Source organism: Pocillopora verrucosa, chromosome 10 (assembly GCF_036669915.1).
Source record: "Pocillopora verrucosa isolate sample1 chromosome 10, ASM3666991v2, whole genome shotgun sequence".
Taxonomy (NCBI): Eukaryota; Metazoa; Cnidaria; class Anthozoa; order Scleractinia; family Pocilloporidae; genus Pocillopora; species Pocillopora verrucosa.
This window is the reverse complement of record NC_089321.1, coordinates 1,860,876-1,881,345: the sequence shown is the minus strand read 5'-3', so window position 1 is coordinate 1,881,345 and position 20,470 is coordinate 1,860,876. Positions and strand designations below refer to the sequence as shown.

At 39.0% G+C, this 20,470-nt stretch overlaps 1 protein-coding gene across 12 annotated transcripts in view; it reads right to left on the bottom strand.

The window, feature by feature from the left end:
- Positions 1-4,048: 4,048 nt before the first annotated feature.
- The window catches only part of LOC131791133 (semaphorin-5A), a 31,937-nt gene continuing 15,515 nt past the window's right edge, over positions 4,049-20,470 (bottom strand). For 9 of the 12 annotated variants that reach the window (XM_066173343.1, XM_066173342.1, XM_059108446.2 and 6 more), the window contains 23 exons: positions 19,524-19,629; positions 19,344-19,389; positions 19,189-19,233; positions 18,541-18,630; positions 17,729-17,837; positions 16,673-16,801; positions 16,210-16,331; positions 15,417-15,525; positions 14,733-14,790; positions 14,127-14,271; positions 12,419-12,615; positions 11,692-11,750; positions 11,275-11,354; positions 10,942-10,989; positions 10,718-10,794; positions 10,114-10,191; positions 9,840-9,889; positions 9,248-9,385; positions 8,715-8,933; positions 8,037-8,207; positions 7,377-7,523; positions 6,690-6,863; positions 4,049-6,327 (listed from right to left, as the gene is read on the bottom strand). In XM_066173343.1, the coding sequence (XP_066029440.1) occupies positions 5,972-6,327; positions 6,690-6,863; positions 7,377-7,523; positions 8,037-8,207; positions 8,715-8,933; positions 9,248-9,385; positions 9,840-9,889; positions 10,114-10,191; positions 10,718-10,794; positions 10,942-10,989; positions 11,275-11,354; positions 11,692-11,750; positions 12,419-12,615; positions 14,127-14,271; positions 14,733-14,790; positions 15,417-15,525; positions 16,210-16,331; positions 16,673-16,801; positions 17,729-17,837; positions 18,541-18,630; positions 19,189-19,233; positions 19,344-19,389; positions 19,524-19,629 (2,753 nt within the window). In that variant the 3' untranslated portion in view covers positions 4,049-5,971. The remainder of the gene's footprint in view (positions 6,328-6,689; positions 6,864-7,376; positions 7,524-8,036; positions 8,208-8,714; positions 8,934-9,247; positions 9,386-9,839; positions 9,890-10,113; positions 10,192-10,717; positions 10,795-10,941; positions 10,990-11,274; positions 11,355-11,691; positions 11,751-12,418; positions 12,616-14,126; positions 14,272-14,732; positions 14,791-15,416; positions 15,526-16,209; positions 16,332-16,672; positions 16,802-17,728; positions 17,838-18,540; positions 18,631-19,188; positions 19,234-19,343; positions 19,390-19,523; positions 19,630-20,470) is intronic. The other 3 variants (XM_059108449.2, XM_059108450.2, XM_059108451.2) reach the window with 3 other exon arrangements.

The window sequence follows — 20,470 nt, the reverse complement described above, 5'->3', positions numbered from 1 at the left end:
GCAAATTGATTAGACGATACATTTGAGAACCATCAACAACCAACACCATGTCTACATTAGTTACATGGGAACGTCATAGTGCTGGAATTACCTAATTATGAATTAATAGCTCATTTGCATGATGACGTCACGTGCGCAACGTATCACGGTAGTTGTAGTAAGCATTAACATTGACATGGCGGACAGTGATGAGGATGGTGGTGTTGGTGGATTTTATTGCTATGTTCCTGGCTGTTACAATAGCTCGACGAAGGATAAAAGTCGTCTCTCATTTTATGTTATTCCCAAAGGTGGCAAACTTCGAAAATTATGGTTAAACAAGATCTCAAGAAAGGGTTTTAATCCCAAAACATCTCAGCTATCAGGCTACCGCGTCTGTTCAGAACACTTCGAAGGAGGTCGTAAAACCTGTAGAATTAATGTGCCCACTATATTTCCACTTAATAAATCACACCGAACTTAAAACCCTGAACCACGACAACAGTTTAAACGGCAATTTGAGTGTGTCAACACTGAAAAATAACTACGAAAACGAGATCGATTCTATTCTCGACAAACAAGACACACAAAGCCAGCGATAGATAGACCACGTTTTGTTAAAATCACCTTTCAGTCTGACAACTGAATTGCGTGAATTTACAACAAATTGTGGAAAAAAATCGTATAAAACGCAACAACTTGTCTATTAATTTATCCTAGTTATAAAAAAGTATAAAAATCCATTTTACTATTTAATTATACATGACTTCGTTGCTGCGCTTATTAATAAATGAGTCAGCCGATCCCTTCGTTTTGGTGGATGGCAGTTGATATTTCCGTTTCATTACGAGGTTGTATGCTGGCTTGTTGGAGGCTGGAATTAAGTCGTGGATCTTGTTAGACGGGTTGTTAGCTGTCCACTGAAAGAGTTGCAAAGTCAGTTTTTCTTGAGGATCTCGTAGGTTGTCTATTCCGACAAGCTGAGGGGCATTTGCGTATGATATTCTCGGGAAAATGCACGAGAGAGCTCTCCTCTGGACTCTCTAGTTCAACTCGTAGATACTTAGGTAATGCGCTATACAACACTGGGCATGCGTAGTCTAATGCAGATCTAATACATACACAGTAGTTAGCTACAAGATCTTTTGACGGAACATGCACCGTTTGAGCTGAACAAGAAAATAGTGTTTTGGAGACGATTTCGTAACAAGTTCTTCGATGTGATCCTTTCAAGTTAAATTAGAGTTGATCGTAAGTCCGAGTAAGTTGGCGCGTTGTACTAATTCGATAGGAACTCCGTTAACACATGCCCTTGGAAACGGTGGTCGTTGAGGATTGAAGTAGATGGTAAGTTCCTCTGTCTTATCGCAGTTTAACTGAAATAGATTGTCCTTTGACCAATCGTGCACCTGATCGACCGCAGTCTGTGTCTTCCTCTGCTGCTCTATGAGAATGGTTTCGGATACTGTTATGTCATCAACGTATTTCCACGTGTTGAAAATTTCGGAAACTGACAGATCACTGATCATGAGAATGCTTTAAACAAGCATGCGTCAGTTAAATTGACGGTTGCTTCTCTATAACATCTATTTGAAAATGATTGAATTTTCCCGCAAAAAGACTCTAAAATAAAGAAAAGGCGCCTTTTTTTTTTAATTTTTCGAGCGTATTTCTTTCATATCTTACCGATGAAAATTACTTCTTTGCTTGTGAAATGTCTTCGGTATTTGTTCAAGATTCGTTGAAATAATATTCTTCGTAATCTTTATTGTCTCATGAAGTAAGCCAGTTAGATGGTGTTTCCTTTGATAAGTTTTATTCAATAGGCCATTTTACAGTTGTGTGCTTAGTTGCCAAGCCTTTAATTTGGAGTGAGGCTGAAGGTGACCTTGTTGTGATAGAGACCAGTATCTAGTTAGCATGATAACAAAGTAATTTGCATTTGAAAAGCAGCAAGGTTTGTATCATAACAAGGTCACCCTTAGCCTCATTCCTGTTCAAAGGCTTGGCAACCAAACTCACAACTGTAAAATGGAATATTGTAATATCTTAATTCGTTAATTGAATTTCTACTCAATTGATTCAAAAGGTGACTTTTGGCGGGAAAATTTGGACCAATTTGCGCAGTTTCTCCTTACAACTTTTTTACATAAAATTAAAGAGGTTTCGTTTTTAATTTTTCCTACCAAAAATTTCTGAACATTACCTCGTGCAAAAAATTCAAGACTAATTACCAATTTTCCTTTGTATTTTAAAAAATTCTCAAGATGAAATTTCAATTTTCCTTTTTCGAAAATTAAATCGAACATAACTCTTAAAAACGTTTCGCTTCCAGATTCAAATTTTTTTGCAGAGATAATGTTTCCGGCTTTAAAATACAGAGAAGCAACACAAAGGGTTATAGCGTTTCCGATGAAATTTTTTAATGGCCGAGAGACACTATCCTTCCCGCATTTGAATGTTTTTTTTCCTATTTAACTGCGAATTCTGAGCTCAAAACTTTTCATGTTGCTTCTGACAGAAAAAATAACTTTTTCTACTGTCGGCTTTTGTTTGTAACCCAGGTCAAATGGAACTTGAGCGCGCAAAAAAGTTTTTATGTAACTTTGATTTATCTTCATGGAAAATTATTTTACTGAATGTTCACCTTGTAAAAGAAAATAATCCTCTTCAGTTCAAAATAGTTTCTTTTTATTTGCAATTTTTTAAGCAATTTGTCATTGAAGTGACCTTCAAGTCGTAGACACGAGCAAGTGCTATTGTTGTTTTCAAAGAAAGACTTCAGTATAATTTGATAGCCTTGCTCGATTTTCCTCATCCTCATCCTTTTCCTCCTCACCAAGATAATTTCCTAAAACACATGTAAAGCATTCCGCTGACAGGCAACGGGACAAACTGGGTTTTTATTGACAAGTGATTTACGCAGTTCTCTAACTAAAAGTATATCACTAAACCCCAAACTGAACAAGTGCGCGAAGTCATTTTGCCAAATTTTGCCTTGATGCGTTAACTCTACAAGCAAAGGTGGAAGAAACTTATGAAATACACCAGCAGATTCTACCACAAAGATAGTCTTGCAAGACATGAGAATTGATCAATTGCATGCACGAGGAGAAGTCGGAGAAGTTAAACGCGTTGTAGGTTTTCTGTTGCCTTCCCGATGTTAAATTTTCAGTACATTTAGTTTAAGTTATCGCTAAAATCTTCTGGCCACAGTGCAGAAATAAACTGTTTCTTGATCTTGCTCTCGAATTCGAGAACCAACCAAGATAACATTCTGCAGCTTAACTCTAATATTTTCCAATAAGAGTGTCATGTTTACCTATGCGTCGTGGTTCTCCATATGCCCTAAGAAACCGTAATAAACTTGACCTCCTGACAAAGACACGGTACGGGAACGGCCCCTAGTAACTATTAGCTCGAGGTGCCGTTATTTGCGTGAGTTATGTCAAACCAAACCAGAGAAATTCAGCAAACCGAGTAATCTAACTTTTCGCTTAGCAAAATGCACCTTCCTTGAGCCCCACAATCCAGAACCTGTTATATTTCCGTAACATTTCGATACCGACGGCAAAAAAGCAACTTCTGATACGAGGTCAATACGTTTTTAAATTGATGGTGTAGTTCGGTAAAAAAATAAGTAAAACCTCAAAGACAAACAGTAAACTCTTATCTTTCTCCACACCTTCCTCCCCTCGAGTGCACTCTGCCAACTCTTCTTAATAATGCGTGGTCTGAGAATGGTATCCCCGAGGGAGGATTTTATTGTCGTGGATCGCGAGTAATTGTGCGGGCACATTGTCGTGGGTCGCGGAAAACATTGACAAACACTAAATTTGCGTGATCTGGCGACGGTTTCTCTCTGAGGACCTACTTCACGCGGGTCGGGGTAAATTGTAGCGGGGTGCGGGTAAATCATCGCGGGTCGTTGGTCGCGGATAAATAGTCGTGGGTATCTTGTGGCGGGTCGCTGGTAAATTAACGCGGGGGGCAAGAAAATTGTCGCGGGCGCGTTGTTTCCTCGACTATCCTACTACTTATAAAATGTATAAGCAACGCTTACACGAGACAAGTTACGGTAAACTTTAATTTTTGTTCAATAATACACAACAGTTGATAACAGTAATCAAATGAGATTTTTGGGAGACGTAAAAAAAATTCCAGTTCCGATTGGGGAGTGCCTTAAACTGAATACACGGCAAATTCTATAATCAAACAGCCTAAATATATACGTATTCAAACTTTATCTCCCTTCGGTGAGCAATGTTATGAGGTTCCTTTACATGAAAAAAAATCTCTAATAAATGCGATTATCGTAGAGAAGAACATTTCTTGCTTTTTATTTCCAGATCTACCCTCGTTGAGAAAGTTAGACGGCGTAGAACCAGGTATTTCTACGTTCTTAATAATTACTACAAACCCAATCGGGAAGCCTGTAAAGTGCGTTTAACGACCACAGCTGATAATCGTGGTTTTTAAACAAAGATGATTAAAACAATCTTGGTTTTCGCCAGAGACCTCCTCTATCTGAATATCATAAATGCGACAGTGCTCCCTTCTCATATTCTTTTCTAAAAAAATAAACTCCCCTCAATATAATTAACACAAACGAGGATTGTTTTGTAGAGATATAGACACACAAAAAATCAAAAGATTACAATTTTGCACCTTGAAGTCACACGACCTCCTCCAATCTAACTAATTAATTTTTTGTGATTCCATACTGTTCAATCATGATTACTCATCTTTGCGGAAACTTTACTGAAGATATAATCTCTAGAATGAAATAAGCAAATCCATAGGATTCACTTTCGCATCGTATGCGAAAAATAATGAGAATTCTCTCCTCATTAACTCACGGATTCACTTAGCTCGCAGGCAGCAAAACAGGACTTTTCTTAATTCTCCTTATCCGATTCCCAGCTTAACGAAAATAAAAATTAGCTTCTTGTCAGTTACACCTTTGTTTCCGGGTGGAACAGGTTACGTGACTAGAAGATGCAAAATAGCTATTCATTCTCCAGCGTTTTATTTCTTTTATTAGACAACATGCTATGTAATATAAAAACAATTTATGGTCATATATAGAATTAGCTACACATGACGAATTTAAGCGAGAAATTTGGACTTCCTCCAATTCCAAAAAAATGTTAAACGTTTATCTACACAATAAATAGATGAATAATCCTTTACTAACGTATTTATGAAACGCTGCGTATTGGACGATGTGTCACGAACGATATAGGATATACGGTTTTTCCCCAAAGGTGAACTATCTCGTACACCATCTAAATTTAATTTTTTGCAAAAAAAAGCTTAAAACTGACGCCCGTTTAGAGCGGAATGAAGTCTTCCGTAGGAAAACAGTTTTAATAATTGTGCAATATCGGGACGTCATCAAACCAAATTGCTGATAAATGTTGTTAAGTTTTGAAACGAATCATGCGCTCTAGCCAGTCTATAAATGGGAAGGGAATCCAAAAGATATTAAAAGTATTTACAACCGTCTAACTATATTTTGAAGACGCTTCACCAGTATGCAGCCTTGCTTGCTCAAAACGCGTTCCTTTGTTCCTCTTCGACCCTGCCCACAAAATCTGGAACGTGCAGGCGAGTAACTTACCCACTTGCAATCATACTGCACAACGAAAGAATTTTTTCCAAAGCTGCGGGGAAACGCCTCGTTTTCCATTCCCTTGAACCAAGCATCGAAGCTCGACGACATCTGCTTTGAACTGAGAATAGTACCTCTACTCTTTGATCTAATTCGTTGAGCCGTGATATTTGATAGTCCTCCAACCAGGGAAGGGTGGGGTGGGCTGATGCCCCTTCCCCCTCCTCTCGCGCAACAACAAACAGGTCTGTGTGGGAGTGACGGCCCATCGAATTCAGAACATAAATTGCGTGACAGTTGACAGTCGTAGGTTGCCTTGACCGAGGTGCACTAGGGCGGGTCCTTTCTGTAAACAAAATCTCCGTCTAATTCCCTAAGCTATACACTTTCGCTCGGAGCACGCTCTGTTCTGCACAGAATAAACCCTTTAAACTCTAAACACGTATTTTTCCTAGTGTTTCTGTTGTTTTCTTTACTCTGACTTTCTGAGGATGGACGACCTCTCGTGGATACACCATTCATTGGCGAGTAGTGACAATCACTTTTAGGACTACGTTCAGGAGTTTTTGGAACACTGTATGATGATGGTTCTTCCTTCTGTTTTCGTTTAACGCAATAAATACCCAGAACTACCAAGATGATCACCACAAGGCCGACTGGCAGCCCGATTGCGAGACCACTTACAAACTTTGATCTTTCAGTCTCTTCCGAGTCAGTTCGCCTTCCGGAAACTGCTGCAATCCAAAAATACATATCTATTAATGAAATCTGTCTCACACCTGTAACAATTCGCATTAAAAATCACATCCAGATGTGCAAAACTATCACAATTGCTGTTGATCTCACTCACTCACTCACTCACATAGACGAAGACTCGAATAGTGACGAAAATTTACTCAAATCGAGTTAGCCCAGAGCAAAAACAACAACAACAACAACAAAATGGCTGTTGGAAGATAGGTAAAATGTCTGGAACAAGCCGTGTGTCCTGCTTCGAAAAACTTTTACTTAATAAAAATTCTCTGAAAAGTTTATTCCTTTTGTCTCACGCTTTTGATGCAAACTTTGCGGAGACCATCTCAGATATTCAACTTACCAGTACTACAATTGCAAGTTCCGTACTGGACGTTATTAGGACATTCCACTGAGTTGGGACAGTCCCTTCGGCACTTAAGTTGCCGAGACCTGACACCACTCCCGTCAGGCAGTTTTAGATCATGATTACACTCGCACACAGACCACACGTCCCAGCTATTAGTGTCGAGTTCACCTAACCGCGAAAAAACAAAGCCTTTTAAGGAACCATCTAACACCACTATCGTCCATTTAACATTGCGCGAAACATTCAATATGCGTTACGCAGGTAGGTAGATGCCTCAAAAGCCGCGCCTAATGAAAAAAAGATGCCTTTTGCGAGGTACCAAAGAACCATCATTTCAGTTATAGCGTTTTAAAAAACGCTGCTCCAGACCCCACACGCAGCAGCCTAATGCGAAGCGCACTGGATTTCGCTTCGAGAGGTCCAGGTTCGATGCCTGGCCGATTCACTGTGTCAGGTTGTCGAGCAACACATTCAACACTCACAGTGCCTCTCTCTCCGCCCAAGAATACGACTGGGTGCAGGCGAATTGCCTGGGATGGGGAACAAGCATTCCATACAAGGAGTTCAACTCTCCTTGTCGCTTAATGCAGCGCATTGCGGGAGTAAGTCCCACGGTTCAAGTCACGAGGCTATACTGCAGATCACACCGAGAATACGACAAAGTCAATCTTTACAGCTGACCTTTACAGTTGCTGGGTGAAGTTGGTTCACAGCTTCTTTCTTGTAACCTTTCCCCAACACAAGGCTCCACTTTACAATCTCTTCTTCTTATTTGAAATCCTTCCCCAGAACACTGACCCCAATCGCACCAGGCTTTCCATTCTCCCTCTAACACAGGAAAAATATCACAACTTTACCCGATAGCTCTTCAAATATTAGCTGCACCATGCATATAGCTTGCGGTTAAACAGTCACTAGCAGTTAACTTTACTCTCCACTTGCATTGCACAAAGCCTTATTGTGCGCAAGGGCGTTTTTTCCTTACTAGTAAAACAGACCAGCAACCAAACAGAAGAAGATCTCACTATTTTCTGCCTGCTATCTCGTGAAGATGTAATTACCATTTTCACAGTGGTTACAGCAGAACATTGCGTTAACTGAAAATGGAGCGATCTTCAGAAAGACGCGCGAACGATTAAGACACGCCTTAACACGTTAAGCCGATGAGTTTGAAGCAGTGCTTGGCACAGAAGAGTGCAGGTGACAAACTCGTGAATGATTTTTGACTTGCATTTGATTGGTGGAGAAGATGACGTGATGACGTGATGACGTGATGACATGATGATGCAATGAAGTAATGACGTGATGAAGTTTGTGTTCACTTTCCACAACACTTCTTACCTCCACAGAGATCTCTTTGTTTCTCGCAATCAAATGTCTTGTTGAGTATTTCAACACTGATGTTAGATATGTTATATCCAGTGGTTTTAAAGATCACTTCAAAATGAACACCCTTGTTTTCCGATAGGTTTAAAGATCTTGTTGGGTTTGTTAACAGCCGTTTTTCCACCTCTGATCGACGAAAAAACAAAAGACAGAGGAAAAATTGTAAAAAAAAAAAAACACACACACACACACACGCACAAAAGGAGTTTCGGGCGACTTTTTGTCAAATAGGCGTTTTACAGGTACAACGACTTGTCTGAACACTTTTGTTGATGTTGTTTATTTTTGTTGTTGTTGTTGTTTTGCTGTTTCTATTGATGCTTCCAAAAATTTGGCCCTCAAAGTTAACTAAAAAAAAAGCAAGCTTAAGGTAAACATCAATTTTTCTTTACGCTTGGGGAGGTAAACGATATAAAATTTCTCCGAACACAAAAGTTTCCTCTCACACAAAAATTTGTAAAAAAATTCAGCTTTTTAGCTGAGTCATTACGAGAAACCATGAAGACCAATGAAATTAGACATTACTTTTTAACATAACCCTTAACTATACGCACTAAACGACTCATATTTTTTATTAACCAGTAAGTGCTGTAACTTTAAAGTAACAGAAGACCATTTACCAGTACTTCTTACCGTGTTTTCCCAAGTTACAGGACTCATATTGCACAGCCTCTCCTACACACGGTCTCCCTCCTCTCCTGGGGACCGGATTAGTACAGTTTCTTGTCCGCTTTCTTACCCCAACCCATGGCTTTGTTTCACAATCCGTCCAAGTATCCCATGCACTCCAGTTGCCGTGTTGCACACCATACTTCTCCCATTCCTCTCTCTCAGATCCGACAATAACGTTCACTGAAACAACAACCAAAAAAATCTACTAAAATCGGCCATGGGAGGTAAACAAATCATCAACATCTTTTTGAACATAAATTGCGAGTGAAATAGTTCCAGTTTCCAAGTAGAGATCAACGCGACTGTTGAATAGTTAGCCTCCATCGGAACTGAATGAATTTGCCTGTTTATCACTCATTTCCAGCACCTCCCCGCTACTATCTATAATTGTGTAGTTATTAGTGAGTCATCAGTGTTTCAGCGGTAATTTTAGGACAAAAAGAAAAGGAAAATAAAAAATACGCGTAGAAGGAGAAGGAAAATCCTTAGCAAACCTGTGCAGTTTTCAAATCGTAACTCATATCCACCCTGACAGGAGGAGTTTTGCCTGTCCTGGCAGGGACGAAATCGACATCGACAAAGATTTCCATCCCTGCCTTCACAAGTTTTCCAAGGGGACCATGCGATTTGTTCTTTAAAGATATAAAACACACAACAAATTACATTTTTTGATGAGAGCAAAACCCAGTCCTTCGATTGGTAGTATAAGAAAGAAAGATTTTGTATCTGTTTTGTTGTTGTTGTTCTTTGATAATTTAACCTTGAAATTTACTTTCACTGGCATCTGCGTAACATCCATTGGGTAAAAATCCGAAAGTGGTTGGATTGGAGACTTATACTCCATAAGATCGGAATTTCTTCGGAAACATTTTAATCAAAAAATGTAGATCTTATTCAGAATTCTCCCTTCTAACTGCAACACCTGTCTACATAACTTTGGTACGAGAATTTGGTTCTTTATCATTCAAGACCCTCTAACTGACCATTTCCTCTATTCTCGTCGACTGGTTGCAAGGTAACGTCTTGATACTGTTGGGGGAAGTAACAACTTGATCACATTCAACAGAGCACGTAATTGACACTGACCTGTTGTCTTTGGACAAGTACTCGAGCCTTTCCTCAATTTGTTTGAATCTCTGAAAAGAGTATTTAAAAAAAAGCAAAGGATTTTAGAATATCACATCGGATCCATTTACTGCCAGAGTGCACTTCGCTAGTCTGCGAACTTGTCCTCATTATTTCGCTCTGCAGAACGCGCGGTTCTCCGCCCGAGGGAAGATTTGAGAAGAGTTTGGGATTATTACAGAGTCCACTTGAAAATTTGTTTACATATTTTTTTTTTATAATTGATGTTACTGACCTGGAGGATAAAACTGAAACACAACGCCTTGTTTCCTTGTTCCATGCACAATAAGGATCAGAAGCAGATATACAGGACCTGAAATACGATGATGGTGTAAGAAATAAAGTAACTAGTCTACACGAATAGTTAAGCCATAGCTAATGGAGGAAACTCATCAGGAAAGAGAGAAAAAATCTAAGTGGGAGCTCCTAGTTAAAAATTTATGGAATGGTAGTGAACGATGTACACGGTCATATCTGAAAAAACCGCCACAAAAACATGTCGCAAAGAAAGGTTTCCTGAGCACCTTTCTTGACTCAGGGTTAAGCCTTCTTCGCCTCTCCCCATTCCCCTCATTTCCCTCCTCCCTATTTCGATAAACTTTCGATAAGTTTCCGATAGTTCACTTGTCCAGTTAAAAACAGACAGACTTCCGTCAAAAGGTCGAAGGTTAACCAAGAGTTTTCTTGCCTTCAAGTTTTTAAGGAAGAACAGCACGAAGATTGAGGCCTTAGCGAGTACCCAGCAGTTGCACTGAGTTTTCTTTTACCCTGTTTCAAATTCTCTGAAACTGCCAGAACCTATTCCTTTTTCTTGTTTTAGTTTTACCCGTACCACTCACCTGCGGTGTGTGTGACTACCACACTGCTCTAGCCTCAACTTTGTAAGAGCTGTGTCTGAGCCGAAGTACAGGATATGCTGTAGATAAAACAAAAAATACGACGTTGAACAACTAATCATAGACTTAAATACAACGATGAAGAACCAATCACAAACCTCTAGGACGGCACTTTGACTACTCAGTTGAAATTCACATTTACTAGTAATTATGAGACATTATCTTACCTGTTTTGGATCAATCGTCATAGCTTTTATGACTTCTTGTCTGTTGATCTAAAACAAATAAAGAATTTGTCCATTTCAGATTCATCAAACCTTGATTTTCGACTTGCAGGTAGTCACATTGAAGTCACTTCAGTATTTTCTAGAAATTGATTCCAGTCCCTCAGTAACAGCTACTGACGACTTGACAATCTCAGTGAAGGCAGAAGTCACCTCGACGCTGATGATGACTTCCGCTCATGTTGTTGATCGAAACACCAGCCACTACCACCGACAACAGTTCTCTTCAAAGAAGACCGATCGACCTTAAGAAATTATCATGGCAACAATACTTACCGGAAAAAGGTCGATTTCGGTGAGAAGGCAGGGTTGACGAGAGCCAGCAACTTGTGAAATTTTAAGCACAGATCCTCGGTCTACAAAAATAAATTTCATTATCTTTGAGCTAGCACTCTGCTACTTGTGCCGATGAGGCTAGAGGCAGTTTAGTAGGATTGGAGTTCTCCGAGAAAACGCATTGTGCTTGGGCAAGAGAACTCCCGCTATCGCCCTTGCCAATCAAATGCAAGTTATTTGTTACCTGGGTATTTACCATGAATTCTTAATAGTTACGTGATTGGTTGAAATGATTACTTTCTTTTTGGTTTGAACACACCCAAATCAGAAAGCGATTTATTGGATCTTACAACCTCGGATTTAAGAAGTAGTGCAACTCTATCTCGCAATACCAGGTGCCAAGTATGTTGGATTTACCTGTTGATGTGTATACAACAGTGTGTTCACCAACTTTGTCCAGAACAATGGCTGTCATCCTACCGCAAAAAAAAAATTCTCCATGAGTAATAATCAGCGACTGTTAAGGACACGTTCAGTCACTATCTAAGGTAGTCAATTTTTCTACGCAACGATAATCCTTACAAAGGTAATTGTAACGATAATCAACGATGCACTAGTATCCAATTTTCATCTTTTAGCTTTAAAAACTTTTCAGGAAAAAATTTTGTTTTTCTCCAATGACTTTAACTGAGTTTTGTACAGGAGCAAGTGGATTACCCAGCATTCATAGTACTTCGCACAAATTCCTTCACTAGATAATGTTGACAGTTAACATTTATTGCTAGACAAGAAAAATGAAAATTTTAGGGGCTTATGCTTTCCTTTTCATTTATTTTCCTCACTTCCCAGGGGCTTCTATTAGATGACAACATACGTGAAAACGTGAGAGTAGACAAGTGTGACAATGATACTAATGACGTTAATAAAATAATGATGATGATAATAATACCAATAATACCAATAATAATAATAATAATAGTAATTTCGTACCTATAAAGCGCTTCTAATAATGCTACATCAAAAGTACTTTACAGTACCACTACATTAAAATGTTGTGAAATTGGAATAAAAAAAGTAAATTGTTTCACACGGAAAGGAAATAAAGATCCTCGAGTATCGAGTCACGGTACACTCGTGAACAAACCTGATCCCATCTTTGACAAACCAGGCCTTGTTTCCTTGCTTTTGAACCGAGTCGAGGCTGGTGGGTAGCACTGGATCATGCATGAGAGGATCGTGCGAGAGGTCTTTATACACGTTATAAACCATGTTCTTTGTTCCCATCATACCGTCTGGGACTGGACGGGGGTTAGAAATTAAGTACTTCTCGTTTACTTTGCACTGAAGAAAATAAATATTTACAGCATTGTTAATTATTAAGTTGTGAGTGTGGTGGGTGAGTTAATTAGTAAGTTGTGGGTGTTTTAAGGACGAAAGTCCCAGGGGGTGCATTGCGATGGTGGTCCAGGCAGTGGAGATACCCATAAGGCTCTCCCTTGTGGTGGCAGCTGCATGTAGCCTATGCTTGCTTGCTCAGCTTTGCTCTGCTTAGCTCACTCTGCTTGCTTGTGGTGCTGTGTGTAGTTGTTGCCTGGCATAAGTTCTGACATTAGCGGGGCATCCCTGTGGTGTTAGTCCCCCGGCTTGGCATAGCCTCTTTCACCTCAAGACCGATTGTGCATGGTTTCCTACCACATCCTCCCAGAGGTGACCTAACTGGCCAATGGGTATCTCATACAGGGAAAAAAAAACAAAGACCAGAGACAACAAGTCTCAAGTTAGCACGCTGGAATATCCGCACAATGCAAGACTCTGACAAAGCTGACCAACCACAAGGATGCTCAGCACTGGTGGAAGAAGAACTAGCCTGACTGGACATTCACATTGCTGCTCTCTGCAGGGTGCACTTTGCAAAACAAGGGTCAATCAAGGAGCATGGAGCAGGATACACCTTATACTGGTCTGACATAAGCAGGGAGGATCATCGCCTTTCCAGAGAAGGCTTCATGTTGAAGAACACGCTGGCTAGCAAGCTGACCAGCCTCCCCCTAGGACACTCAGATCACCTCAAGCCCTTCCACCTTACCCTCCAAGGCAATCAATTCACCACCATCATCAGTGTGTATGCTCCCACACTCATAGCAGACCCTGCGACCAAAGAGGCCTTCTACATCAACTTAAGGTCCCTCCTCTGAAAAGTAGACAGCGGGGACAAGCTCATCATCACGGGCAACTTTAACATAAGAGTGGGACAAGACTACACTGTATGGCCAAGAGTTCTGGGATGCCATGGATTTGGCTACTGCAACGCCAACGAGTGCATGCTGCTGGAGCTATGTGCAGAACAGGGACTACAGGCTGATGTTGACTACAAAGACTGGCAGTTGCTTGCACCAGACAGGGTCGAATGGAGGTCAAATACGCAACTCAGCAGTTGGAGGACTCCATAGTGAACACTGCTAAGGAGAAATGCAAGCATCGAAAGGAGTTGGCCAATCAAACAACACCCCACAGCAATCAGACCTTCCCCTACCCCAACCATGTCAAAAATGTGTAAATCTTTCTTCTCACTGATCCTTGGAACGTGAGGAATCTGCCCATCACCATCATCAATTAGTAAGTTGTGTTAGTATCTTTACTTATGAAGAGTGGGAGTAACCAAACACGAGAGGGGGGGAGGGGGGAGGGGGGAGACTTGGTTTAACACTTGTTTCTCTACTATATTTATCAGAGGAGTCTCCCAAGAGACCCATGGCCCTTGAATAGGAACATGACTTCAGTTATTTGGGAGTACGGGTTACAATACTTTTTTCCCCCTTTTACAACAGTGGGTTGCCTGTGGTATACCTTACCCCATCAAAATACTCTTTGAATTTGTTCTCCACCGTCACCCACTTTCCACTTCCTGCCTCTCTACTATCGAAAAGACTCGTGTAAAAAACATTATTGACATCTGTCAAATTGTACACACATATGGCTGATGATGGCGGGCCATTGCTGGAAAAAGAAGTGAAAGAAAATTCCAATGGGTATTACCAGAGATTAAATAAACTAGCTTGCAGTAATTTACTAGGTAATTCATTTCCCTCAATGTTTTTGTTATTTTTCGTTTTTTTTTTCTTCTTGGGGAGAGGGAAGTGTCATTATTTGCGAATTCCCAAATGCAAGCTCTAGATTTGCAATTTGCAACTTGGAAAGCAATTCTTTACTGACCTACAAAGTTAACCCTCTGACCTGTTAGAATGATTAGCATTCAGTTTCTCATTTTTACCCCTCAATCACCCATTGAGGTCATGCGAGTAAAGGAAATGATCCAAACTAAAGAGTCCCACACCCAAAGAAAAAACACTTTCAATTTTTTCCAATTCTATTTATCTGCACCTTTTTCTTAATTTAATTCTTGTATTTCCTTCAACAATAGCTACCCAAGAGCAGAATGGAACTTATGAAATACTTACGGATGAGAGGTGAAAATTGCATGAAACAGGTTGGTTTCTGAATCCCACCAAACATCCTCTGCCAAAGAAATAACATAACAAAGTCAGTTTTCTTTGCTGTATTACACCACAGCAAAGGCCTAAATTATTTCCTCATGAGTCAATACGTATCTTGTACTGTGTTAACCCTTTAACCCTTTCACTCCCAAAATCACATTAGCAATTCTCCTTACTGTCTACCATACAGTTCTGGTGATGTTGGTTTGGAGAATTTGGTATTGGGTCAACTTATATTCCCTTAATTTCTATTTTTCTTTATTCTCATCCCTTGTCTGCTTGACATTGTATTGATATTGTAAAGAGAAATTCTGTCTTGGTCACTCATGGGAGTTAAACTGTTAACCTCTTAGAGCGACTAGCATCTAATTTCTCTTGACAACATCATGCCCAAATAGGAATAAGAATAAAGGAAATGATCACCAATTAAAAGAAGCTCTTGATTGTTAAACTCATTCTTCTTGTCAGCACCTTAGGCAATCTACAGCATAGAGTACAGTTTGGAGAATATGCTATCTAATATTAGGGTACAATGGGTTAGGTCAATCTAAATGGCACATAAATATCATTCCCTGGTTGCCTTACCATCAAGTTTCCTTCTCAGCATTATATAATAATATGCCATATTTAATACTAAAAGTCACTTACGAATTTCATTGAAATAAACTGGATATTCTCCTCCATCAGAACAAACAAGTTTGGCCTTCTGGTAAGTTATAAAGTACTTTCTGAGGGTAGACTGACCAGCATAGTCACCCTATAGAGAGAGAGAAATTTCTCATGATGAAGAACATCAATAAAACATACTTAACCCTTTAACTCCCAGAAGTGATTAACATGAAACTTCTCCCAATTATATCCATACAGTATCCAGCAAAGGGCAAACGAGAATACCCAAACTTATCAGGCAGAAGTTGTTATCTTGATCTTATACCAAATTTGCCTGACTGGTTTGCCAGGAATTGTGTAAAAGCTTGAGGGGAAAATTAACAATCAGATCTTGGAAGTTCACAAGTAATGACTGAGTATAGTTTGGACAGAGGGGAAAATGCTTGATTCTTAATCGTGACATGTGCTTAAAGTGTTTATTGGCGAGTCAGACCTGCCCTGACTCACCAATAAAGCACTTTATCATATGACCACTGCTCTTTCTATTTAAACCTTTTTCCTTGCATTTTATCATCTTGCATCTTGAAGGGCCTTATGCTGAGCCACCCAACTTTCTCCAGCTCTGTTTCATGTTTTTGAATGAAAGCCCACACAGGGCAGTACAGGTCATATCATTATATCTAATCATTGTTATTGGTCATTTATCTAGCATGCTTCAATTTATTAGCTGCCATACTACAGCAATTCATTTTTTCTAAACTATCTATCAGATTTTACTTCCCAGATCCTTGGTACAGATATGTTACAATTATGAAAAAAAGCTTCCTTGTACCTTACATATACGTGCTACCCTGGAGACTTTATATTTTCCACAGCTCATACATTCCATTGTCCGCTCGCGAAAAAAGATGTACACATATTTCCCAATGATGAAACTCTTGACGAAATGTACATCTGCATGAATAAAAGTTTAAAAAGATTAAGTGCTGAAAATGTCCTAAAATGCTGGAAGAACAATTACGTCTAACTATATGCAAATTGTTCAGCATCATATTCTTGGCCAAGCCACTGAAAGCACTCATTGTGCAAATAGCACTTATCTAGATTTCAATGCCAAGAAAACAAATATCTTCTGAATCCAGACCATCATTAACACATAAGGAGGGTCTTCACCAGACCATGGAGGGCATGCAAATGTAAACAAATAGAACTGAATTTGCAGCAACCCTATGCAACTACTCCTGGCATTATTTATTGTCACTAATTATTCCCACATAAATATTGATCAAACTTACCAGAGTAAAAGTCACTTTCAGACATAAAATCAGTGGACACTTCACTGATTCTGGGCTTAAAACTTTTACCATGAATCATGGATATTCTTGATGCTAAGTTTATTGTTCCTCTGAAGACTCTCCCATTTTCTGTAATACCCAAAGAAAGCAGAAAACGTAAAAGTTAAGAATCAGGCGTTTTTAACTACCTAGTCTCAAATTATACACAACTCACATACCTTTTGTGTTGTTCCAGATACAGAACCAAATTATTACATTACTTAACTCTTTAAGCCTAGAGATTAGATTGTTAATTCTCCCCTCCAGCTACTACCTATCTCCTTGCAAATTCATAACAAGAATTTGGTGTTTGATCAAGATAACTATTTCTATTTCAGGGTTAACAGTGACTCTTCTGAGACAGACTCTTCAGTGTCAGTTACATAAGAGGCATTACAGAGGAGAATGGAAAATGAAAGAACCAGAATATAGCTTTGTAGTGCAAGTCAAAAAACCAGAACCTTAGCTAAGGTCCATTTCCCTGCAGTATTCACCATTACTAACACAGCACGCAGTCTTCGTGTTCAATTTTAGTTTTAAATCTCTACAACAATAGCAACCACTTCACAAGGGCAACAAGATGAAAACACATCTTTACTGCCAAATTCATTTTGTCAATAATATTTTTGCTGTTCTTTGATTGTAGGTTTGTTGTCGTAGATACTTGTACTAATAATTTTTTGGTTATTGAAATTTTCAAGCATGAATTGTAACCTAGCTTGAAACAAACTGATATTTACACCTTGCTTGTCAGGCTTCGGTTGTTAGAAGGCTCGATAACACTGTCCAATGCATAAATCTCTCTCCAGTGATTAGCCAAGTACATTTTTTTTTACCCATTGTGCACTGGACAGTGATTTATACAATGGAAAACAATATTATTTTAGAATTTGTCACATCCTTTCTTGAATGCACACTTAATTTGCATACCCAAAAAGCATTAACCTTCCTGAGGATTTCTCATGATCTATTAAGTGTAGTGGGAATTCACCCAAATTAAGTGATCTTAACACAAACCTGTTATAACACCCGTGTCATTTTGACTTGGTGTGCTATAATAATTTTCATCAGCTATAAACACATTCTGATTACTATCTCTGCCTGGAGCTGCATTCAAATTCGTCCTCTGAAAACAATAGAGAGACTAGTGAGTGATTTAGAGCAGAAATTCTTGAGAAAAAAGCTTCAACCACCATTAAAATGAGCACATTTCTACTGTAAGAGAAGAAAATTCAGATGTAAATCCAAACAATCTGATTGGTTCTTTCTTCGCTGTCTTGGTCTGTATTTTGCCATAGCAACTGTTTCCATGTAAACAGTCATAAGCCATGTATTTTTGGTAGCAAAGGCTGGCAAATTCAAATTAATCAAGTTTGGCCTGGGTGCCATACAATAAACAACTTGATAACCTTGTTTGCTTGAGCTATACTGGGGTTTATTAGCCATTGGTCCGCACTGCCACAACATCACGTCAATATTCCCCAGTACAACCCTTGGGCTCAGTAAGTACGACATTAGTCTTCACCTCCCACTTGAGACATCCTTTTTTTTATAACTTCATGCAAGACACTTCTTTCCCATGTTATTTCCAACCCTTCATATAACTCTGATTTTTTTAAAAGCTTGGTCCCTAAATATTGACTTGCTAGTTTTAAATGTTTTTATCCCAATCTGGACCTTAACTTATGGAGGCCAAGGCATCAAAATTATAATAAACTTGACTGGCAGGAGATAGAGGTCTCACGATATTCCTGCTTTTCAGGGAACTGAGAACCTGCTCTCAAGTTCCTTTTTATCTGGATTCAATAAGATGGTACATAATTACTTACATTTCTCCAGATACAGCCCCTTGTCAGACAGATAAATATCCTCTCCTCAAATGGCAGCATTAACTTCACATAGTTATGGCATGAAGGATCCTGCAATCGAGATGTGATAGACAACACTTAATAACAGCACTCAATCAGAAAAAATATCTGGGGTAATTTACATAACTGACTAATTTACATGGGGGCATGGACCCTCAGGGGGTGGAGGAGTGTGTCAAAAAAAGACTCCATGGAAAATAAAAGAAAGCTTGTCATCTCATGCACAATGCAGATCTCACATTATGGTCCTTTGAGGGAGGATTCACAAAGAAATTTTAAAAAAAGAGAACATTACAGATTTTGGAATATTTGCTTGTAAGTGTTTTGAGGAACATAGATGGGAAGCTATACTTTGTAGTTTCATTACAAGACAGCTTACATTTCCTAGATTACTAAACCCCTCCCTAGGCTTCCTCCGACCCAGTCTGTTAAAATTCTGGGGTCCATCTCTTTGCCAGGGAAATTTGGTGAATTCTGAAAAGCCATATCATAAATTGCATCGCATTTCAATGAAAAAGAGTCAGTGTTAAATTAAAGGTAATCAATCACAAAGCTCACAAAATGTGTATGCATTGTATAGCAATTTATCATTTGAAGCTGTATAATTACCTGTCCTTTATCACATCCAAGGCTTTGGGTGGTCAAATTCCAAGACTAAATGAGATAAACAAATCTAGTCATTAGTACTCATTAAAAACACACCAAGTTTAACATTAATCTGAGAACAGCCATCTCAAAACAGTACTGCCAAAATTAGCCCTTACTTCAACACTATTTATGTTTCCCAGATCCACTAGGAGTGCATTGTCTCTGCAAAACATAACATTAAATATATGCAATATCCGCTTCAAGATGTCTACAAAACAGTAAAACATCAGAAAATGAATCTTAAATAATCAGGTCATTATGGCACCATGAAAAAAATTTTTAGCCTAATAACTCACCTTGCTCCCACGAGTAAGTGATTATACTTGATGTCAACTGACAATACTGAGAAGTTTCCAATCTTTATTCCTCCTGTTTTCAGTGTCTCCAGGTGGGGCCTGATATCTGAGAAAGTAACAGAATTAATTGACAAAACTTTGGTTCCTTTGTTCCTTACATAACCAGAAATCAAAAGCAATCATTATGGTGAGTGCAGAGTCTTGCTTCTTCACTCTTAAACTTGCAAGATCTGATACTTAACAAATCTTCTTGCTGTTATGTGTGAAACCTATATTTCCTTTACAGTTCATTCAAAAAGCTTTCACCCAATCACCCCCAAAGTGATCATAGAATAATTTCTCCTTGCAGTTATCAATACATTGACAAGAATAAAGATAATAAAATGAAAAAAGCAATCTCAGGGATATTGCTTGATTCAACACCAAATCCTCAGAACTTAAATCATAAAAAAATGCTTGGCAAATAGAGATGAGAATTGATAATAAGATCTTGGGAGTGAAAGGTTTCGGTATTTTTATGTCCGTGCAACAACCTCCAGCTGATAATTTTGTCTATTTTCATTGATTGTGTACTAGAAAATGCAAGGATTTTATTCATCAGGGGTTGCTGAATTCTCTACAAAAAAATTGAAATTCCCTTCCCTATCTTAACTTCAGATGTAAAGAACATTATCCTCTCAATCTAAACACTCCTTCAGCATTCTTTAAACCCGATTATGCATTGAAACAGTGAATTTACATGTTCGTCACTTCTAAGGAATTTGGGAGTTGAGTCATCTGTGTAGCCTAGGCCACAAAGGGGGCAAAAAAATTCTCCCAAGAAACTACATGCCGTCAACAATGGCCTCCATATTTTTAAAACCCACATACACAAGCTAAGAATATCACAGGTTTCAAATCAAAAATCACACCATAAATAGTTGATGTGTATCAGATAAACCATTACC